This window comes from Oncorhynchus mykiss, chromosome 25 (assembly GCF_013265735.2).
Source record: "Oncorhynchus mykiss isolate Arlee chromosome 25, USDA_OmykA_1.1, whole genome shotgun sequence".
NCBI classification, from domain to species: Eukaryota; Metazoa; Chordata; class Actinopteri; order Salmoniformes; family Salmonidae; genus Oncorhynchus; species Oncorhynchus mykiss.
The window spans coordinates 8,189,895-8,213,956 of NC_048589.1; the positions used below are offsets into that span (position 1 = coordinate 8,189,895).

A 24,062-nucleotide genomic window follows, 5' to 3' on the forward strand; every position below is an offset into this window, starting at 1 on the left:
CATTTGCCTTGATGACAGCTTTGCACACTCTTGGCATTCTCTCAACCATAATAATGAGGTAATAACCTGGAATGCATTTCAATTAACAGGTGTGCCTTGTTAAAAGTTAATTTATTGAATTTATTTCCTTCTTAATGTGTTTGAGCCAATCAGTTGTGTTGTGACAAGATATGGGTGGTATACAGAAGATAGCCCTATTTGGTAAAAGACCAAGTCCATATTATGGCAAGAACAGCTCAAATAAGCAAAGAGAAACGATAGTCCATCATTACTTTACGACCATCAAGCATTATGATGAAACTGACTCTGATGAGGACCGCCAAAGGAAAGGAAGACCCAGAGTTACCTCTGCTGCAGAGGATAAGTTCATTAGAGTTACCAGCCTCTGATTCCAGCCCAAATAAATGCTTCACCGAGTTCAAATAACAGACACATCTCAACATCAACTGTTCAGAGGAGACTGCGTGAATCAAGCCTTCATGGTCGAATTGCTGCAAAGAAACCACTACTAAAAGGACACCAATAATAAGAAGAGACCTTCTTGGGCCAAGAAACACAAGCAATGGACATTAGACCGGTGGAAACCTGTCCTTTGGTCTGATGTGTCCAAATTTGAGATTTATGGTTCCAACCACCGTGTCTTTGTGAGACGCAGAGTAGGTGAACGGATGATCTCCACATGTGTGGTTCCCACTGTGAAGCATGGAGGTGGTGGTGTAATGGTGCTTTGCTGGTGACAGTGTGTGATTTATTTAGAATTCAAGGCACACTTAACCAGCATGGCTACCACAGCAGTCTGCAGCAATACTCCATCCCATCTGGTTTGCGCCTAGTGGGACTATTATTTGTTTTTCAAAAGGACAATGACCCAAAACACACCTCCAGGCTGTGTGATGGCTATTTGACCAAGAAGAAAAGTGATGGGAGTGCTGCATCAGATGACCTGGCCTCCACAATCACCCGACCTCAACCCATTTGAAATGATTTTGACCGCAGAGTGAAGGAAAAGCAGCCAACAAGTGCTCAGCATATGTGGGAACTCCTTCAAGACTGTTGGAAAAGTATTACTCATGAAGCTGGTTGAGAGAATGCAAAGAGCGTGCAAAGCTGTCATCAAGGCAAAGAGCGGCTACTTCAAAGAATCTCAAATATATTTTGATTTGTTTAACACTTGGTGACTACATGATTCCATGTGTTATTTTATAATTTTGATGTCTTCAATATTCTTCTACAAATAATATGGGAAAACACTTTTTACAAGTGAGGACCGGCAAAATGTCCTCAATTCTCAGAATTTTTGTTGGTTTGCTGTTCTTGTGGTACTCACAAGTATAGCAAAACGTGTACACACCTTCCAGTTCTTTGTCCACAATAGCCATGCTCTTCCTAAAGGCATCTTCCGCCTGCTTCAAGCTGTCCCTCGATTGGTCAGACTCGTAGCGGAAGAGGAAGGTTCTTCCAATGGTGGCCAGTGCCCTTTGTTCCTCTGCATGATCATTGACGGAGCGAGCCAGATCAAGATGACACCGCTGGTGCTGAATCCAAACACACACTCTTAATTAATATACTCTGCTTGTGTATGATTGGCAACAAGTGAAATGGTGGGGATACTCTTGTAATAAACTGTTGGTTAGTACAGAATCTGATTGTATTAAACATTTATCCTGTTCTTGTTGTGCCTTTCAGGCTGCATAGTTAGTCACAAAAAAGTATCCAAAATGTGTAGCCCAATCTGAAGTTCCAGTCCTGCAGACAGTTGGCATCCCAAGTAATGTGCCCATCTGAAACAAAAGCAGGTAGAGGATCAGAGAGTAAAGCTTGAGCTGTTCACTGACCTTCAAAGCCGCCTCAATGTTCCCCATCTCCGCATAACACTCCCCAATCTTACGATTGGCCACTGCACGTCCAATGACGTCATGCATTGCCGTGGAAATTTGCAATTCCTGCCGATGTTCCTCAATGGCAGCTCCGTAATCGCCTGATAGGAAACAGAAATGTGCAGAATCGTAGAGATGAATCAAGAAAAAAATGATGATGATTAAATGATTCCTCATGAAACCCTGACACACAAAAAAAAAAAAGAACATGACTTGGGGGATTTTCACGAAATGTAATGCATAGAATAGTCCTTTGGAGGAAGGATTGTTGACATATGCTTTTAGATACAAATGTCAAATATGATTGAGAAATAATTACTCAAAATTGCTAAATGTATGATATTTTGGCCTTACCCGGGCCTTCTTTAAGACTCAATGTTTCATCTGTAGATGTTACAAAACAAAAATTGGGGTCATATGAAGCTTAAGGCTTGCTCTGTAATAGGAGTAGTATTTTGATTTGAATCAAATAAACATTCATTTTTCAACATTGAAAAATATAAACATGAATATTGAAATCCCAAATCTTAGATTTGGCAAATGTTTCAATATATTGTTGAACATAATACTCTATTGCATATCAAAGTTGCAGAGTGGGATCACCAACAGAGGGTGGCCATTTTCACATTCACTCTGTTGGTAATGCTGACAAATTGGATCATAACTCTAAAAGTAGCAGAGACTCCAATCTGGAACATTGATATTCCCTTAGAGTATATTCTATTCAGTAATATATACAAACATTAAAATCTAAAATGTTCTATTTTCAATATTCATGTTTATACTTGTCAATATTAATATAAGAAGGTTATTGAAGTCAAAATACTATCATATTACAGAGCAAGCCGTACATTTTCATATGAAACCAATATTTGCTTCGTACCACCTAAAGATTAAACCCCATGGAGTCTTAAAGTAGGCCTGGGAAAAGGACAAAATGTCATAAATATGCCAACTTTCCTAAAAGCATAACTGAGAAATAATTTTAATACACACATATGTCAACAATCCTTCCTACAAAATGACTATTCTATGGATTTGTGAAAACACCAAAACTCATGGTCTTTTTATGTCCGAGTTTCATAAAGAACAGATATGACTAAATTGACACGTTCTCTGTGCAATACAGTACAAAGATGACCACATTACCATTTCGTGACAGCACCTCTCCCAGTTGATTGCACAGACTGGCCTCTTCGCTCAGATTATTATTGCTCTGAGCTTTACTCTTCGCTTTCTGTAGTTCTGTGGGTAAAAATATGAAAATGCATTGTGTGTAATATACACACACATGACAATTGCCTGAATGCCTTGGTATGAGGGTATGTTTGGTCAACAATAGTCTCGCGTTGCCATACCTTCAACATCACGTCAACAACAACCAGGCAATCATGATATATATATATATATATATAAAACGTTCTGGCATGTTTAACTAACAGCCAATGCAGCTTTTGGCAACTAGCTAGCTAGTACTCATCATTACATGATCGGAGTAAAGGTGAGCAACTTACGTTTTACCTCCCGGGCAGTGTTCATCTTGTCCCGTTTGAAAGCGTACGTTAGGCAGAACTGACAAAATAAAACGAAGATCTGCAAGCTAGCTAGCTTTCATTGACAGAGTAAGGTACTAACGTTACACGGCTGGCTTGCTAGCTAAATTAGCTGGCTAACTAGGAGTGATTGTGAAGACACTAACATCAGCTACCGTTTTTATTGTTCTGTCTGCTGTTAGACTTTACTGACTACCTCATTATACGACTTTCTACACTCACATTTTTCTTGATCACGATCCATAGTTCCTATATAATCCGATTATTAACGTTTATCCGTTTTTGTAGCTAAAATCATTTGTTATCGTCTCAATACCTTTCCATAAAGTCCCGCCAATGTTTATTCTTCTTCGGGATTGGGTTGGCAGATCACATCCAACGTTTCAGGTGCATACACCGCCACCTACTGTAATGGAGTGTGAGGCTAGCCACGGCCTACCGACATTAAATTCTCTTCATTATTCCTGTTCCTCTAAGAAAGGGAAACAGAGCCCTAGACACCACTTCCCTCCCTGCACTACACCACCCAAACCCGTCCAGCCTCTCTAACTCTTTCACCCAATCGCACCCTATCTACGTCATACAGTTCACAAAATATCAACACACTTGCACCGTTTCCTCCACTAAACACTAATAATCGTAGACTTGTGTCATGTCTCCCTATCATCCATAACGTGGCATTCAAACCTGTGAGCACAAACCGTAGTCTACTCCACACAACTTCCTCTCTCCTACATGCCATACTCCCCACCTCTTCCTTTACTGACCGGTGCAGAGGATAAAATTGCCCATTTGCCCGGATCAAGAACTTGACTTCCCTGCAGCCCAGCGGGACCTTAATATCTACTCCCTCTCTACTCACAGCACTCTTAGCCACAGCATTGTCTTTCTCATTATCCTCCACACCCACATTGTCCCAGCAAAAGCTTACCACCACTCCCATTCTCTCAAATCCCATTAACAGCACCATCATATCCTATCCGACCTGCCCGTCTTCACACTACTCAACACTGCATCAGAATCAGAACAGATCACCACTCTGAGTGGTTTCACCTCCTCCACCCATCTCATACCTAGAATCATGGCCATCAACTTGTCCGCATACTCTGACACATAATCAGTTAACTGCTTACATACTCTAACATTGAACTCTGGGATATTCACCCCTACCCCCACTCTACTGTACCACTGACTGGATCCTCTGAACCATCTGTATACAGTTGAAGTCGGACGTTTACATACACTTAGGTTGGAGTCATTAAAACTCGTTTTTTCAACCACAATTGTTTACAAACAACAATTGTTTACAGACAGATTATTTCACTTATAATTCACTGCATCACAATTCCAGTGGGTCAGAAGTTTACATACACTAAGTTGACTGTGCCTTTAAACAGCTTGGAAAATTCCAGAAAATTATGTCATGGCTTTAGAAGCTTCTGATAGGCTAATTCAAATCAAATGTTATTGGTCACATACACGTAGTTAGCAGATGTTAACGCGAGTGTAGCGAAATGCTTGTGCTTCTAGTTCCGACCATGCAGTAATATCTAACAAGTAATCTAACAATTTCACAACAACTACCTTATACACACAAATGTAAGGAATGAATAAGAATATGTACATATAAATATATGGATGAGCGATGGCCGAACGGCATAGGCAAGATGCAGTAGATGGTATAGAGTACAGTATATACATATGAGGTGAGTAATGTAGGGTATGTAAACATTATATAAAGTGGCAATGTTTAAAGTGACTAGTGATACATTTATTACATCAAATTTTTTATTATTAAAGTGGCTAGAGATTTGAGTCAGTATTTTGGCAGCTGCCGCTCAATGTTAGTGATGGCTGTTTAACAGTCTGATGGCCTTGAGATAGAAGCTGTTTTTCAGTCTCTCGGTCCCAGCTTTGATGCACCTGTACTGACCTTGCCTTCTGAATGATATCGGAGTGAACAGGCAGTGGCTCGGGTGGTTGTTGTCCTTGATTATATTTTTGGCCTTCCTGTGACATCAGGTGGTGTAGGTGTCTTGGAGGGCAGGTAGTTTGCCCCCGGTGATGCTTTGTGCAGACCTCACTACCCTCTGGAGAGCCTTGCGGTTGTGGGAGGACCAGTTGCCGTACCAGGCAGTGATACAGCACAACAGGATGCTCTCGATTGTGCATCTGTGACATTTTTGGTGACAAGCCAAATTTCTTCAGCCTCCTGAGGTTGAAGAGGCGCTGTTGTGCCTTCTTCACCACGCTGTCTGTGTGGGTGGACCATTTAGGTTTGTCCTGGATGTGTACGCAGAGGAACTTAAAACTTTCCACCTTCTCCACTACTGTCCCATCGATGTGGATAGGGGGGTGCTCCCTCTGTTGATTCCTGAAGTCCACAATCATCTCCTTTGTTTTGTTGACATTGAGTGTGAGGTTGTTTTCCTGACACCACACTCCGAGGGCCCTCACCTCCTCCCTGTAGGCCGTCTCGTCGTTGTTGGTAATCAAGCCTACCACTAATTGACACAATTTGAGTCAATAGGAGGTGTACCTGTGGATGTATTTCAAGGCCTTCAAACTCAGTGCCTCTTTGCTTGACATCATGGGAAAATCAAAAGAAATCAGTCAAGAAATCAGAAAAAAAAGTCTGGTTCATCCTTGGGAGCAATTTCCAAATGCTTGAAGGTACCACGTTCATCTGTAATACGCAAGTATAAACACCATGGGACCACACAGCCGTCATACCGCTCAAGAAGGAGACGCATTCTGTCTCCTAGAGATGAACGTACTTTGGTGCAAAAAGTGCAAATCAATCCCAGAACAACAGCAAAGGACCTTGTGAAGATGCTGGAGGAAACAGGTACAAAGTATCTATATCCACAGTAAAATGAGTCCTATATCAACATAACCTGAAAGGCCCCGCAGCAAGGAAGAAGCCACTGCTCCAAAACCGCCATAAAAAAGCCAGACTACGGTTTGCAACTTGACGTTGCAGAATCATAATTAGTTAGGTAACATTGATAAATAAGATGTTTTATTTACATAATAATGCTTATGTGAGATATTTGTCATTAGGATGTTTTATTTTGGATAATACTGTTGGCAGTTGCAGTTATCCCTTCTTAGCTTGGACTTAGTCACTTGGGGCCCAGAGAGGGGAGAGATCAGGATTGTCTTCATATGTGAGGGTATCTGTTAAACCATGTGAAGGGCTCCACAATATCTGTACACCAGTCACTCCCTAATTTTCCCATTGGGGGGAGGAGTATGGCAGTGTTTGGAACCATTGTATGTCCTCTCTGAGGTTGCCCTTATCTTGACCTAGTATATGACCTAAGAGGTTCACTGTCTTTTCTGAGCTTGTCCAGGAGGGGGTGTATTTGAGATGGGAGTATCTAGATTTGACAATTGATATATGCCATTGGATGAGGTAATGTTTTGGTCCTAAGTGGTACCAAGAACGAGATTAGAATCTCGTCTAAAGAGACCAAACTGAACGATAATTTATAGCTAATGCTATCTGGATGGGATACTCCTCTCTCAAGTAAAATTCTTCATTTGTGCAGTTTTCCTAAGACCTGTGGTTTGTCATGTCGACTAGGGGGTGGATCTTTGCTATAAAGGATCTCAGGTGCCATTATGTTGACACTCTCAGAGAATTCATTTATAGACACTGAATTGATCTGAGAGTCAAAAAGGGCTATGGTGAAACTCATATAATTAAAGATGGACTCTATAATATAACTCTGACTTGTGTGTGGTTTGCTCTCTCAATGTTTAGTAATACAGGAAATTACCACGACAAACTGCACATGGGGACAAAGATTGAACTTTTTGGAGACATGTCTTCTGGTCTGATGAATCAAAGATAGAACTGTTTGGCCATAATGACCATCATTATGTTTGAAGGAAAAAGGGGAGGCTTGCAATCCGAAGAACACCATCCTAACCGTGAAGCATGGGGGTGGCAACATCATGTTGTGGGGGTGCTTTGCTGCAGGAGGGACTGGTGCACTTCACAAAATAGATGGCATCATGAGGCAGGGGAAATTCTGTGGATATATTGAAGCAACATCTCAAGACATCAGTTAACACTTGTTCGCAAATGGGTCTTCCAAATGGACAATGACCCCAAGCATACTTCCAAAGTTGTGGCAAAATGGCTTAAGGACAACAAAGTCAAGGTATTGGAGTGGCCATCACAAAGCCCTGGCCTCAATCCTATAGAAAATGTGTGGGCAGAACTGAAAAAGCGTGTGCGAGCAAGGAGGCCTATGAACCTGACTCAGTTACACCAGCTCTGTCAGGAGGAATGGGCCAAAATTCACGTGACTTATTGTGGGAAGCTTGTGGAAGGCTACCCGAAACGTTTGACCCAAGTTTAACAACTTTAAGGCAATGCTACCAAATACTAATTGAGTGTATGTAAACTTCGGACCCACTGAGAATATGATGAAAGAAATAAAAGCTGAAATAAATAATTCTCTCTACTATTATTCTGACATTTCACATTCTTAAAAAAAGTGGTGATCCTAACTGAACTTAAGACAGGGCATTTTTACTAGGATTAAATGTCAGGAATTGTGAAAAACTGAGTTTAAATGTATTTGGCTAAGGTGTATGTATACTTCCAACTTCAACTGTATCTCTCCACACATATATCCTCACCCCATTCACTCCTACCCTCAATCATGTCCACATCTACACTTGGTTTCGGAAACAGCCACGGAGGAATGTTCCCCAATGCAATTGCCTGCCCTATCTCTCTCTTCCCCAGTCCATATTCTACCACCTTTTGCCCGATAGTCCACCCGTACAGTACGCCCTCTGCTTACCCACTCCTCGCTCCCAGCATTCCCCAGTTGCCGTGACCGCAGGATGTCCTTCTGAACTCCCTTTCGATCTCGCCCAGTACACTAATGCAAGTTTGTCCCACCTTATCCTCAGTGGCAGTTCCCCACTGTCCACCTGCAATGCCCCAACAGGTGTTTTCCCGAAGGGACCCACACACAATCTCAGGGCCCTTGACTGTATCCTATTCAGGAACTTTGTCTCCCGATCCATATACAAAGCATCCATAATTCAAATATGACCTGATCAATGCCTGGTACACATACACCAGTGTATGTCTATCTGACTCTCAATCATATCCTGCCACTGCCCTCATCAGGTTCAGCACCTTCCTACACTTAATTGCAATATGCTCAACATGTCTCTTCCATGTAAGCCCCTCATTAAACGACATACCTAAATACTTCAACTCAGACACCCTACTTATATCCTGAATATATATTTGCATATATTTCCTCCTAGAATACACCATAAACCCCCATGTAAGAGACCAATCTTCCACAACTCCCACAGCTTGCATCTTCCTCATCACAGCTTGCATCTTCCTCATCTTCCTCATCACATATTTCACATTCCCACCTCTTTTCCATACAGCCCCATCATCAGCATACAAGGCCACAACCACTCCCTTTCCCACCTCCTTAAATATATAATTTATCATCAGGGTGAACGACACTGGACTAAACATACTTCCCTATGGAGAAACCCTTGTTCACTCTCTCTTGTATGACTCTGAGAAACACCAAAAGAAAGATGCCCAGGGTCCCTGCTCATCTGTGTGAACTTGCCTTAGGCATGCTGCAAGGAGGCATGAGGACTGCAGATGTGGCCAGGGCAATAAATTGTAATGTCCGTACTGTAAGACGCCTAAGACAGCGCTACAGGGAGACAGGACGGACAGCTGATCGTCCTCACAGTGGCAGACCACATGTAACAACACCTGCATAGGATTGGTACATCCGAACATCACACCTGCGGGATAGGTACAGGATGGCAACAACAACTGCCCAAGGTACACCAGGAACTCACAATCCCTTCATTAGTGCTCAGACTGTCCGCAATAGGCTGAGAGAGGCTGGACTGATGGCTTTTAGGCCTGTTGTAAGGCAGGTCCTCACCAGACATCACCGGCAACAACGTTGCCTACGGGCACAAACCCACCATCGCTGGACCAGACAGGACTTGCAAAAAGTGCTCTTCACTGACGAGTCGCGGTTTTGTCTCACCAGGGGTGATGGTCCGATTCGCGTTTATTGTCAAAGGAATGAGCGTTACACCGAGGCCTGTACTCTGTAGCGGGATCGATTTGGAGGTGGAGGGTCCGTCATAGTATTGGGCGGTGTGTCACAGCATCATCGGACTGAGCTTGTTGTCATTGCAGGCAATCTCAATGCTGTGCGTTACAGGGAAGACATCCTCCTCTCTCATGTGGTACCCTTCTTGCAGGCTCATCCTGACATACTGCTCGTTCTGTGCGTGATTTCCTGCAAGACAGGAATGTCAGTGTTCTGCCATGGCCAGTGAAGAGCCCGGATCTCAATCCCATTGAGCACGTCTGGGACCTGTTGGATCGGAGGGTGAGGGCTAGGGCCATTCCCCCCCAGAAATGTCCGGGAACTTGCAGGTTTCTTGGTGGAATAGTGGGGTAACATCTCACAGCAAGAACTGGCAAATCTGGTGCAGTCCATGAGGAGATGCACTGCAGTACTTAATGCAGCTGGTGGCCACATCAGATACGGACTGTTACTTTTGATTTTGACCCCCCCTTTGTTCAGGGACACATTATTCCATTTCTGTTAGTCACATGTCTGTGGAACTTGTTCAGGTTATGTCTCAGAATCTTGTTATGTTCACACAAATATTTACACATGTTAAGTTTGCTGAAAATAAACACAGTTGACAGTGAGAGGACACTTCTTTTTTTGCTGAGTTTATGTGGATTATCAAAATAACTACTCAGAAACAGAGCTGACTTCCTAAAAATAATGAATGACAGCCTATACTGATATACTCTTCATTGATGAATATGATTAATTTATATATTAATGAACTATTTGTTTAAATAGGTTAGGCTCATCCAATAGACACCAATCTCTTTAGAGCGTGTATGTAGGCCAATCCCACATAACTATGTTAGCAAAACTCAGGCTGAAGCCAAATTTTAGCAGCATACTCTTGCAGCCTTCGAAGACGTCTTAGCAAAATAGCCTCGGGAGACACTTTGAATAGCACTTATAAATACACAGCTAAGGGATTTAACAGCCTTCCACATCAAAGACTCTGTGTCTGACTGTGCGATCCAGATCCTGTAGCTGCAATATCTCCCACCATTGACCTCCCCAACGAGCATGCCGCATCATTATGAGAATTGGTCTGGGCGGTACAGAGCAGAGTAGAGTAGAGCAGCAGAGCAGAGCGAGTGAGCCACATCCGCCACTGGAGGGATCTAATCTGTGCAATCTGACGCTCAAGGATTTATAGGTTTAGTCAAAATTGCTTTTCTCCACTGTGGAGATTAAGTACCGTGGGATGTTTTGTTGGTCAGGCCAGAGCTGCTGCTTCTTACCCAGCCCGAAGCTGTTCTGCTGAAGACAATGTCCCAGGACCCACGCAGAGAGGTTTTAGCCCTAGTGGGGTGTGGAATTTGACTGGAATTTGAGGGGTCCACGGTGGTATGTGCACCATGCAAGTGGATACTGTGTTTGTGCTGTTCTGCGTCTGCCTCATGGGGGTTGCTGGGAGATCAGCTCATCAAAGAGGCCAAAAGCTAGAGACCTACAAACAAAGCAGGTAAATGGACCTTACATCCTGGCATCTATTCATAAAATGCATTTTAAAATGGCATGAAATGTATAATTTGATTCACATTTTAACCCATGCCCAGATCTAAAATGTGAATCAAGTTATACATTTCATGCCATTTTAACATTTATTTTATGTATAGATGACTCTGTATTGTTTTAAAAGTGATTTCATTTAATGTAATAGTATTAATAATAAGCCATTTAGCAGACTCTTTCATCCAAAGCGATGTATGCGTGTGCGTGCACACATTTTTGCTTATGGATGGTCCCAGGAATCGAAGCCACAATCCTTGCATTGCGATCGCCATGCTCAACCAACTGACCCATATTTGATTGGTGCTGAGTGCCTGGGTGAGGTCCACTTGGTGACAATAATGTGTCACCTGTTCTGTTTTCCTCACCTGTTTCCTCACCCCACCAGGTGAATTCAGATTGATTCAGAAAGGGGATTAAGAGAGGGCACCTATATTCCAGTATCTATTTATGTTCTATTGGTGGATGTTGTGGCTGTTGCTCCATGGTGTGCTGGATGTGGCACTATTGGCAGATATAATGTATGTAATTCTGATCAGCTTATGATACATGTTTATGGAGCCCTAGCTCAACCTAGCCTAGTCATAGATCTGTTTGTGCTGTATTGTGGTGTTTAGTCACCTATTTTTGGCATGTCAACGACCATAGCTGGTGGCAAGACAGCACAAACAGATCTGGGACCAGGCTAGGCTCAATGAATACTTTGTATGAAATGCATACACTTAACAACAAACATAAGTAATTATGCAGGACTGATGGATTAATTGCTAGCTGCAAATACCATAACAAATACCACAGCATGCAAACTATGAAATATTCATTAAACGTGGTAGCTGAATTCTACAGTACAATGACAAGTGCACCCGTTAATCTCTGGTAAAGATGATAAGGATTTTTCCTATCCAAAGTGCAGGGTGCCTTTATCAGCTTTGAGTGATTTATACCCACTTAATGTATTCCAAAGGCCCTTTCATATCATAATCCCACAAACCATGTCTCCTTTAGACAGTATCACTCTCATGTGATCATGGCCCTTTGAGCTATTTTTAGGTCTGATCTGAAAACAGCAACTAGAAATCTGTTCACCATTAGACCAATCTTACAGATGGTTTATACCTACAGTGCCTTGCGAAAGTATTCGGCCCCCTTGAACTTTGCGACCTTTTGACACATTTCAGGCTTCAAACATAAAGATATAAAACTTTTGTGAAGAATCAACAACAAGTGGGAGACAATCATGAAGTGGAACGACATTTATTGGATATTTCAAACTTTTTTAACAAATCAAAAACTGAAAAATTGGGCGTGCAAAATTATTCAGCCCCCTTAAGTTAATACTTTGTAGCGCCACCTTTTGCTGCGATTACAGCTGTAAATCGCTTGGGGTATGTCTCTATCAGTTTTGCACATCGAGAGACTGAAATTTTTTCCCATTCCTCCTTGCAAAACAGCTCGAGCTCAGTGAGGTTGGATGGAGAGCATTTGTGAACAGCAGTTTTCAGTTCTTTCCACAGATTCTCGATTGGATTCAGGTCTGGACTTTGACTTGGCCATTCTAACACCTGGATATGTTTATTTTTGAACCATTCCATTGTAGATTTTGCTTTATGTTTTGGATCATTGTCTTGTTGGAAGACAAATCTCCGTCCCAGTCTCAGGTCTTTTGCAGACGCATCAGGTTTTCTTCCAGAATGGTCCTGTATTTGGCTCCATCCATCTTCCCATCATTTTTAACCATCTTCCCTGTCCCTGCTGAAGAAAAGCAGGCCCAAACCATGATGCTGCCACCACCATGTTTGACAGTGGGGATGGTGTGTTCAGGGTGATGAGCTGTGTTGCTTTTACGCCAAACATAACGTTTTGCATTGTTGCCAAAAAGTTCAATTTTGGTTTCAGTTACAGTTTTATATCTTTATGTTTGAAGCCTGAAATGTGGCAAAAGGTCGCAAAGTTCAAGGGGGCCGAATACTTTCTCAAGGCACTGTATATATAACTATATATCAATGGTTTATTATAGAGCAGGGTTCCCCAACTGGCGGCCCTTGGGTGATTTCATTTGGCACCCCAAGTTTTTGTATTTACATGTTTTAATTGTTGTACATAAAAGACTGTAAAAAACACCAGTTAATCAGCTCCAAGTGATTTTAATTATGGAAATCTGTTCCAATGTAACCCCACGCATATTAGAGATTTTAATATGTGATTGTGTACAAATAGATGTAAGCAAAGTTTTAAATTATAATTGTTGTTAATTATATAATTATATAATTATTATATTATAATTTTTGTTATATCTTTTTGGGCTTCTTGCGGTCAATTTGCTGCCTACAAATGATATGTAATTGTGTTCCAGCACCATCCGCTCAAGAAGAAAAATCACCCCGCGGCTGAATTAGTTGATGATCCCTGTTGTGGAGTCGGACCTCTCACAAGAGATATAGTCTATCAATAGGCATTAGGCAACGCATACTTTTACAGGACAACCATGTTTTAAATTTAAAGGAAAAAAACATTGTGTTAAGATATTGAATCACAATTATATGTTTCAGGGAAAATGTAAAGTTCTTTATTTCAAAGTTATTCAAATGAAGAGTTTATTTCCAAAATGCTATATCCACCAATTCTTCGCATTATAGACCACGGCTGTCAGCCAATCAGCATTCATGGCTTGAACCACCCAGTTGATAAATAGCGTTTGGAAATTACTCTTCAAATATTGTTGTAGATCACCAATTTCTCTCTCATGTAGACTGGAAATGATTAATTGTATGGTCATAGATGCCACACATTTTTGCAATTGAAACATAGCGGATTGGTGTGGGTGATACCAAATGTTAGTGACACATAACTTGAACCAGACCTATAAACTGGACATACTGTATATGGCTTAGACTTGAACATGTGTTATTTTCTCTCTATAAAAAACAAGCGAACAGAGTACAACAAAAACACTATCAGACCAGCTTAGCTAAGTTTAACAGACACTGATGGTATACTAACTAACCCTGACTTCTCACCCCGAAGGTGTTTCTCCAAAAGTCATGAAAAACATACCCTGTCCTCTTGAATGGCACCAAATAACAACAATAATCAATAGTACAATCCGATTCTGAGAAATGCAATGGCGTGTTGGCTTACTGTGGTTCCAATCACAAAACTTGAGCAAACCTATTTCTGGACCGAGCAATTTTCAATTGGGATCTGTGAACTGCGATGCACTTTTAACTGAGTTTGTACTTCTTATGTGCACTTAACAGGAGTCGGTTAGTGATCATGTTGTTGACTCCGTCTGTCCAGAAAAGGCAGGCAGCTGTATAGCAGCAGCAGAACTATAGGAAGCCCAAAGGCAGTGTTCTGCAGACAGACAGACAGACAGACAGACAGACAGACTCACAGACTCACAGACACACACATTCAGTCGTACACACACACACACACACATGCATACACACACACTGACAGACTGTTCTAGTCTCTGGTTCGTGGAGGGGATTCTGTCAAGCGGATTAGCTGCTGGGGCGTACAGAGAGGAATAGCATCCATTACCCATCAGCCCACAGCAGTTAGCACCCAGTAGCTCTCTCTCTCTGATTGTCACGGTAGATAATAACGCTGTCGGCTGTTCTCTCTCCATGCACGCCTGTGGGGCATGTCAACACATGCACTCATGCCTCTAGGCTACCCATTAATCCAGTTTAGGGTTTTAGGGGGAAATCTATTTTTGTATTCTGTTTCAAATGTTTATGCCCTGACTGGGATAATGCAATCAAAGAGACAATTCATTCAGATGTAGGATCTCTTTGAACGTTGTCAAGAGATGAGTGTGTTCTCTTGAAATAGAGTGTTTCTCTGAATGCCTTCATGCCCTTCATATCTTTTGGGATAAAAATGGCAATGAATCAGCCTGATCTATCTCCCTGAGCCAAGTTGAAAGTAAAAGAGACATTTTTGCTTAGCTGTAAAAGAAAACATGATATAAAGTGAGCTAGAAAAGTATTGGGACAGTGACATTTCTGTTTGTTTTGGCTCTGTACTCCAGCACATTGGATTTGGAAGGATACAATGACTATGAGGTTAAATACGGTCAGCTTTAATTTGAGGGTATTTTCATCAATATCAGGTAAACCGTTTAGAAATTACAGCCCTTTTTGTCCTTCCTGCAGTCCCCCCATTTTAGGGGACCAAAAGTATTGGGACAAATTCACTTATAGGTATTAAAGTAGTCAGATGTTTAGTATTTGGTTCCATATTCCTAGCACGCAATGACTGCATCAATTTTGTGGCTCTACAAAAAAAATGCTGGATGCATTTTCTGTTTGTTTTGGTTGTGTTTCAGAATATTTTTTGTCCAATAGAAATGAATGGCAAATAATCTATTGTGTTATTTTGGAGTCACTTTTATTGTAAATAAGAATACAATATTTTTATAAACACTTCTACATTAATATGGATGCTACCATAATTTGTAGAGTCACAAGGTTGACGTAATCATTGCGTGCTAGAAATATGGAACCAAATACTAAAATTTTGTCCCAATACTTTTGATCTCCTAAAATGGGGGTTACTACTGTATGGACAACTTCTAAACGGTTCACCTGGTATGGATGACAATGCCCTCAAATTAAAACTGACAGTCTGCACTTTAACCTCATAGTCAGTGTATGATTTTAAATTCAAAGTGCTGGAGTACAGAGGCAAAACAACACAAAATGTGTCACTCTCAATACATTCGTAGCTCACTGTAGGCTAAGCTTTTGTATTTTTTTGCTTTGAATGATTTGTTTGTTGTTGTTGCTGCACCAAACTTCCTCTGTAATTCAGCCTCACAATACTGTCATACAATAGTCTTCAGCAAGATGATAGGTCATTACAGGGTTACTACACTTCTATGCTCCTTTGTCACTTCTCCTGTTTCTACCACCTATACTGGAATTCGTCTTGACATTTTGACCAGAAGTTGTTTGCAATCATTTTGTGATCTTTTCATTATGCCCAGGTGAATGCCACTATTTATTTCCTAAAAACAACAAACATCTTGTGATTTTTCCATCAACAGATCCAGGAGACAAACGTCAAGAATGGATGGAGAAACTCATAGCAACTCTGAAAGGTTAGAGTTCATTGTCATTGTACAAAACGCTGATCTGAAAAAGTAGGTTGCAAACTCATAGCATAACATGAAAGGTGTTATCAATACTATTGATATTGTAAATACAGTAAAGCTGATATTGTAATTTGATACCCTACTTGACAGTGTAAAACATGTCTTTGCCCATTGAAAAAAGAGATCATCTCATAGCCTAACCCTATAAAATAACACATTTTCCTATCTACAGACCAATTCTAAAGCGAAGTTCAGACATGACAAAATCTCCCATGACAAAATCTGAGCAGCTCCTAAGAATAGATGACCATGATTTTACCATGAGACCAGCATTTGGAGGTAAGACTTTACAGGAGTCATATAATTTGTATATTTCTACCTAGTGAAATCATCAGGGTTAGTACAGTTGAAGTCGGACGTTTACACTTTAGCCAAACACATTTAAACTCAGTTCTTCACAATTCCTGATATTTAATCCTAGTAAAAATTCCCTGTTTTAGGCCAGTTAGGATCACCACTTTATTTTAAGAATGTGAAATGTCAGAATAATAGTAGAGAGAATGATTTATTTCAGATTTTATTTCTTTCATCACATTCCCAGTGGGTCAGAAGTTTACATACACTCAAATAGTATTTGGTAGCATTGCCTTTAAATTGATTAACTTGGGTCAAACATTTCAGGTAGTCTTCCACAAGCTTCCCACAATAAGTTGGGTACATTTTGGCCCATTCCTCCTGACAGACCGGATGTAACTGAGTCAGGTTTGTAGGCCTCCTTGCTCGCATAAATGTTCTATAGGATTGAGGTCAGGGCTTTGTGATGGGCACTCCAATACCTTGACTTTGTTGTCCTTAAGCCATTTTGCCACAACTTTGGAAGTATGCTTGGGGTCATTGTCCATTTGTAAGACCCATTTGCGACCAAGCTTTAACTTCCTGACGGATGTTGCTTCAATATGTCCACATAATTTTCCGTTCCTCATGATGCCATCTATTTTGTGAAGTGCACCAGTCCCTCTTGCAGCAAAGCACCCCCACAACATGATGCTGCCACCCCGTGCTTCACGGTTGGGATGGTGTTCTTCGGCTTGCAAGCCTCCCCCTTTTTCCTCCAAACATAACGATGGTCATTATGGCCAGACAGTTCTATTTTGATTCATCAGACCAGAGGACATTTCTCCAAAAAGTACGATATTTGTCCCCATGTGCAGTTGCAAACCGTAGTCTGGCTTTTTTTCATGGCGGTTTTGGAGCAGTGGCTTCTTCCTTGCTGAGCGGCCTTTCAGGTTATGTCGATATAGGACTCGTTTTACTGTAGATACAGACACTTTTGTACCCATTTCCTACAGCATCTTCACAAAATCATTTGCTGTTGTTCTGGGAGTGATTTGCACTTTTCGCACCTAAGTACATTCCTCTCTAGGAGACAGAATGCGTCTCCTTCCTGAGCGGTATGACAGCTGCGTGGTCCCGTGGTGTTTATACTTGCGTACTATTGTTTGTACAGATAAACGTGGTACCTTCAGGCATTTGAAATTGCTCCCAATGATGAACCAGACTTGTGGAGGTCTACAATTGTTTTTCTGAGGTCTTGGCTGTTTTCTTTGATGTTCCCATGACATCAAGAAAAGAGGCACTGAGTTTGAAGGTAGGCCTTGAAAAACATCCACAGGTACACCTCCAATTTACTCAAATGATGTCAATTGGCCTATCAGAAGCTTCTAAAGCCATGACATAATTTTCTGGAATTTTCCAAGCTGTTAAAGGCACAGTCAATTTAGTGTATGTAAACTTCTGACCCACTGGAATCGTGATACAGTGAATTATAAGTGAAATAATCTGTCTGTAAACAATTGTTGGAAAAATGACTTGTTTCATGGACAAAGTAGATGTCCTAACCGACTTGCCAAAACTATAGTTTGTTAACAAGAAATTTGTGGAGTGGTTTGAAAAACGAGTTTAATGACTCCAACCTGAGTGTATGTAAACTTCAGACTTCAACTGTATGTGAAAAACATGCTCCACATAAGATTTGAAGGTGCACTTCATCAATGTGCGTACTGTGCATCAACAGTGATGCACAAATTACTTTGAGGGCAATGTACAAATAGTTTATTCACTCCTTTTAGTTGTTTGTAGTTGCTTTTAAAAATATATATATATTGTTGCTTAGAGCATAATTTTTTCCCTCGAACGGGGTCGTCCAATCTATCCAATGGTCTTATCAGCTCAGGCCTCCAAAAGCCCTTATGACATCAGCAACATGACAAGCTGTACATTGGCTAGCTAGTACTCTTTCTTTTAACAGGGATGTTGACAGAGTGTTTGTGGTTTCATGGTCAATGTACAGGAATTTGCTGTTGTGGGATTAAAGGCCCTGCATGTGGGATCTATTGTATTAGTGAGCGGCTTAATGGGTTCTCATGTTAAAGTAACATGTTCTTTTTTTAGTTATTTACATGTTTGGAATCCATAATACCTCGAGGGCGGCCATCTCAGGTCAGAGATACATCAATGATCTAGGCCAAATGACAAAATGTGTTTCACACAAGCCCATGGATCAAGCAACGTGGGTTGCTGATAATTAATGTCATATTTTTGACCAGAACAATGGCCAAATATATATTGTTTTATGTGTTTTATGAATATATAAAAATAAACAATAACAGACTGTAAGAGTAATCTGAGTGATAAAAATATCACACTATGAATGATCCTCCTTTAAAATGTCTACTATTAGGCCTCCCGAGTGGCACAGTGGTCTAAGGCACTGCATGGCAGTGCTAGCTGTGCTACATGACATTCAGGCTCTGTCGGAGCCGGCTGCGACCGGGAGACCCATGGGGCGGCGCACAATTGGCCCAGCGTCGTCCGAGTTAGGGGAGGGTTTGGCCGGCAGGGATGTCCTTGTCCCATCGCACACTAGTGTGGCGTGCAGTGCACTCTGACACGGTTGCCAGGTGCACGGTGTTTCCTCCGACAAATTGGTGTGGCAGGCAGGCTTCCGGGTTAAGTGGGCAAAAAATGTCTCCTTTTGCCACACCAGCTCCAAATCTGTCTGGAAGAGAGAGAAAAAATCTCAATAGCTTCCAGATGTTTGACGCTGCAACAAATTGATCCATTGTGACCTAATTGTATTCCTGTATGATGGCGGATGATGGCGAGTAAAGGCTAAAATAGGTTAAAAAAAATAGCCAGTCATGGCACAAGCAAATCCAGCCTATTAATAGGCCTACACTGTATTTGAATAAAACTACTGTATACTACACACAAGCCTAGTCACAATACACACAGTGGCCAGTGTATTAGGTATACCCATCTAGTTTTGAGGCAGACACCCCCCCCCCCTTCCCTCCAGAACAGCCTGAATTCTTCAGGGCATGGAAACATTGCTCAATTGGTATCAAGGGACCTAACGTGTGCCAGGAAAACCTTCCCCACACCATTACACCACCAGCCTGTATTGTTGACACCATGCAGGAAGGGGGCATTAACACATGCTGCTTACTCCAAATCCTGACTCTTCCATCAGCATGACGTCGGACCAGGCAATGTTTTTCCACTCCTCAATTGTCCAGTGTTGGTGATTGTGTGCCCACTGGAGCGGCTTCTTCTTGTTTTTAGCTGATAGGAGTGGAACCCGGTGTGGTCATCTGCTGCAATAGCCCATCCGTGACAAGGGTCAACGAATTGTGCATTCCAAGATGCTGTTCTGCATACCACTGTTGTACTGCGCCATTATTTGCCTGCTTGTGGACCGCCTGTTAGCTTGCACGATTCTTGCCATTCTCCTTCGAACCTCTCATCAACGAGCTGTTTTCGCCCACAAGACTGCCACTGACTGGATGTGTTTTGTTTGTCGCACCATTCCCGGTAAACTCTAGGCACTGTCATGCTTGAAAAGCTCAGGAGGCCGTCCGTTTCTGAGATACTGGAACCTGCGCTCAAAGTCGCTTAGGTCACTCGTTTTGCCCATTCTAACGTTCAATCGAACAGTAACTGAATGCCTCGATGCCTGTCTGCCTGCTTTATATAGCAAGCCACGGCCATGTGACTCACTGTCTGTAGGAGTGAACCATTTTGGTGAACGGGGTGGTGTACCTGACACATGATGTTCTCTGTGGTAGAATCAATGAGTATCCATTACAGCAATGCATGAATGAATGAATGAATGAAGGAAAAACTGTAGTGCTCTTCTGATTACATTTCTTTGATTTTGAAAAGAGGTCAAATATAGTAAATTCAATCTGAAAATCTACTCTCTCACGGAACTTTCTATTAATATAATTGTCTTTAATTACAGGACCCCCTATTCCAGTTGGGGTAGATGTTCAGGTTGAAAGTCTGGACACAATCTCTGAAGTGGATATGGTGAGTGGGATTTGAGTCTCTTTATTACACCGTGAAGAGTAATCGTTCCTAACCTGGTGTAACAAGCCTCATAGCGCGATAGCTCACATTCTGTTTCACTCGAAGCGAAAGGAAACGTGAGCACAGCAATGAGTCTGCTTGACCAAGCTAAATCTTTGGCCTATACTATTGCAAAAGTATTCCACTATCTAGAAAATGTTTCAACCAGAGAAGCCTTTCATGAATATTACGTAAGCACAAAAAATGAAGCTCACTCAAATCAGATATCTCATATGTGGAATCCTCCAACACATGCTGTACCTACATTCAATACAAAAAAGCAGCTTCATCGATAGGTGTCATTGTCCCCCAACAGAGGGCACCACCACCGCCATAACATGCCCCTGTTGTGTTGTTTCAGGACTTCACCATGACCCTGTACCTGCGGCACTACTGGAAAGACGAGCGCCTGTCCTTCCCCAGCACCAATAACCAGAGCATGACCTTCGACAGCAGGCTGGCCAAGAAGATCTGGGTTCCTGACATGTTCTTCGTCCACTCCAAGAGGTCCTTCATCCACGACACAACCACGGACAACGTCATGCTGAGGGTGCACCCTGACGGAAACGTGCTCTACAGTCTAAGGTAGCTGCTCAGCTCTCCTGTATTAGAATGATGAGAACTGGACCGTGTCCATGTCCATTAGGGCACGGACACAACGGAACGGAACACTAAAACAAGCGTTTCTTATTGGACAGGTTCCGATAGTACCCCCGTTTCCGAACGTTTTCATGCTAGCTGAACACGACCCTCGTTACATGACTTACCCTCAAGGGTATTGGATTTAGCGCTGAGCTCATGTTCAAACTGATTTATCAAGGTACATGAAGAAGGCCAATTTGTTGGACTGCTAAACAAAGTTATTGAAAATGCTACTTAGTAAGCATGTAATGTTACCATATGGGAAAGGTTTGATCAGGTGCGAGCAACCTTCCTGGGTTGTTGAATTGGACAACCTGGGACACTTGAATGAGTTATCTTAACACGTATTTTGTCCATTGAATAAATGATGTACATTGAAAGATATACAGTGCGTGACATAATTTTTCAATTTTATGAGACAGATGGACAACACTGAAAGGGATGCTACACACTTTCCCTTCCCCAGCCAAATAGAGACCTCATGTAACCCATGTTATACATAAGTCCTTCAGTGACATCCCACTGGGCAAAAACTGGTTGATTCAACACTGTTTCCACATAATTTCATCCCAAAAAATCATGTCATGACGTTGAATCAATGTGGAAAACTGATTGGCTTTGCCAATAGTAATCAACGTAGGGGCATTTTGTCATCTTTTTTTCACCCAATGACATAGTGACATTTTTTGGATTGAATTCACGTTAGTTGAAAACTCAACCAAATGTAAATCAAAACTAGACGTTAAGTCAGGCTATGGTGTCACTTTTGTTCTAACAGAATCACAGTCACGGCCATGTGCAACATGGACCTGAGTCGCTTCCCTCTGGACACACAGACCTGCTCGCTGGAGATAGAAAGCTGTGAGTGCATCTCTCAACTTCACCATTTACCTACACATCTCTGATGACATTTGATCCAGTTTTATCACAATCATGTGAGGTATTCATTGGGGGGTTTTTAACGTTCTCTCATCAGACGCGTACACGGACGATGACCTCATGCTGTACTGGAAGAAAGGCAACGAGTCACTGAACACGGACGAGAGGATATCTTTATCTCAGTTCCTCATCCAGAAGTTCCACACCACTACAAAGCTGGCCTTTTATAGCAGTACAGGTAACCCTGAAGTCACATATTTACTAAGACAACCATATGGGCCACATTAAACTGCCATGTGGGCCGCATTTAGCCAGCGGGTCGTGAGTTTCAGACCTCTGCACTGTGGGAATGGAAACAAATGAAAGGGACAGGATCTGCGTAGAATATCAACTGTGTTCTTTTTCCTTCCCAGGCTGGTACAACCGTCTGTACATCCACTTCACTCTACGACGCCACGTCTTCTTCTTCCTGCTCCAGACCTACTTCCCTGCCACCCTCATGGTCATGCTGTCCTGGGTCTCCTTCTGGATTGACCGCAGGGCTGTCCCCGCTAGGGTCCCCTTGGGTAGGAAAGGCCCTTGCCAGAAGGACAAGAAAGTTTCTAGCTCTAGGTTTAATGGATATTTCAGTTTTCTATTTGAGATGTAGTACAGTCTTGATGCTCATGTGTTTGAATGTGATGTTTGGTCTCAATGGTGGCCCCAATGAGGTTTTAAAATGAACTGTAAACTAAAAAGCTATTTCAATGGAGATCGGTGTCAAATCACCTAGGTTGCTGAACCCTCTTGTTTTGACTCTGTCCAGGTATCACCACGGTGCTCACCATGTCCACCATCATCACTGGAGTCAACGCCTCCATGCCCAGAGTGTCCTACATCAAAGCAGTAGACATCTACCTGTGGGTCAGTTTTGTGTTTGTCTTCCTCTCGGTCATAGAGTATGCAGCGGTCAACTACCTCTCGACCGTGCAGGAACGGAAAGAGAGGAAGCTAAGAGAAAGGGTACATTTTGTTTAATTTCATTAACATGAAATGTTTTTCTGCTTCTCTGTATTCATTTAGTTTTAGGGGCAACATCTGGTGCATTGCTCATATCGCTCCATATGCCAAATGTTGTGGCATACGGAGCTTAAACTACATAAGTAGCCTCAGGAGGAAGTCCCCGAAAACTTTTCTTGCCTCAAACAACCTTCTTTAGAAGCCCTGTGCAAAATAAGTTACATATTAGTGTCTATAAAGCCACTTCAAATACTTTGGTTTTGTAGTTTAAGTCTTGTCCGTTAATTCACCTTTTACCTCCGCCTACTTGCAGTTGCCCTGTACCTGTGGTATTGGCAACCCGGACGACATGACGTGCGACCCCCAGATCTCCGGCTACACCACCATGGACGTCAACCGCACAGCGAACTATGGCACAGCAGGGAACTATGGGATGCCAGAGAACGGCGGCAGGCAGGAGAGGATGTTGGCCCAGGTGGTTCTGGGGGATCCCCAGCTCACGGGCCAGGTAAAGAGGCCAGGCTATGTGAACATTTGGATAGACACCCACGCCATAGACAAGTACTCACGGGTCCTATTCCCTGGTTCCTATGCCCTGTTCAACATCATCTACTGGTCTATCTACTCCTAACGCCTGGCCTGTGCCACAAATGGGGAAGGACCCTTCTACCCAATCACACTCACATGCTGCAGTTAGAGCACAACATGGTCATATTTATTAAGCACTAAATGGGCAGAGAACTGACTCAAACAGGGAGGGAGTGGGACTACATGAACTTGTCGATTTGTAGAGTGTGCCCTAATGAATATGACCCAGGACTCCACTGTGACTCTATTAACAGGGATAGTGGCCACAGAGAGAACATGTTTTTGTCTGTTTTTCAAGACAGCGAAAGAGATTGAGATATGGCTCATAAAATGC

General features: G+C 42.2%; 2 protein-coding genes across 4 annotated transcripts in view; one reads left to right on the forward strand and one right to left on the reverse strand.

Annotated features, from left to right (window-relative positions):
- tonsl (tonsoku-like, DNA repair protein) overlaps window positions 1-3,835 on the reverse strand; it is a 33,645-nt gene extending 29,810 nt beyond the window's left edge. Inside the window, exons 1-4 of one of the 2 annotated variants that reach the window (XM_021584443.2) lie at window positions 3,392-3,835; window positions 3,027-3,122; window positions 1,836-1,978; window positions 1,352-1,535 (exon numbers count right to left, since the gene is read on the reverse strand). In XM_021584443.2, the coding sequence (XP_021440118.2) occupies window positions 1,352-1,535; window positions 1,836-1,978; window positions 3,027-3,122; window positions 3,392-3,416 (448 nt within the window). In that variant the 5' untranslated portion in view covers window positions 3,417-3,835. The remainder of the gene's footprint in view (window positions 1-1,351; window positions 1,536-1,835; window positions 1,979-3,026; window positions 3,123-3,391) is intronic. The other variant, XM_021584442.2, reaches the window with a different exon arrangement.
- Window positions 3,836-10,469: 6,634 nt separating this feature from the next.
- On the forward strand, window positions 10,470-24,013 carry LOC110505300 (gamma-aminobutyric acid receptor subunit rho-1-like). Of its 2 annotated transcripts, none has more exons than XM_021584447.2 (10): window positions 10,470-11,059; window positions 16,163-16,216; window positions 16,443-16,549; window positions 20,514-20,581; window positions 20,982-21,205; window positions 22,041-22,123; window positions 22,239-22,379; window positions 22,555-22,707; window positions 22,947-23,044; window positions 23,454-24,013. In XM_021584447.2, the coding sequence occupies exons 1-10, from the start codon at window positions 10,944-10,946 to the stop codon at window positions 23,769-23,771; spliced, it is 1,362 nt and encodes a 453-aa protein (XP_021440122.1). In that variant the 5' UTR covers window positions 10,470-10,943; the 3' UTR covers window positions 23,772-24,013. The 2 variants fall into 2 exon arrangements, with proteins under 2 accessions (XP_021440122.1, XP_021440121.1); XM_021584446.2 differs by having other exon boundaries at window positions 10,471-11,059; window positions 22,947-23,143.
- Window positions 24,014-24,062: the final 49 nt, after the last annotated feature.

What these genes read in the sequence shown, in the direction of transcription:
- LOC110505300 (XM_021584446.2), top strand. Translation starts at nt 10,944, where the DNA reads ATGTGCACCATGCAAGTGGATACTGTGTTTGTGCTGTTCTGCGTCTGC. An exon ending in AACGTGCTCTACAGTCTAAG is followed by an intron (nt 21,206 to 22,040) that starts GTAGCTGCTCAG and finishes TTGTTCTAACAG; the next exon opens with AATCACAGTCACGGCCATGT. An exon ending in CTCGCTGGAGATAGAAAGCT is followed by an intron (nt 22,124 to 22,238) that starts GTGAGTGCATCT and finishes TTCTCTCATCAG; the next exon opens with ACGCGTACACGGACGATGAC.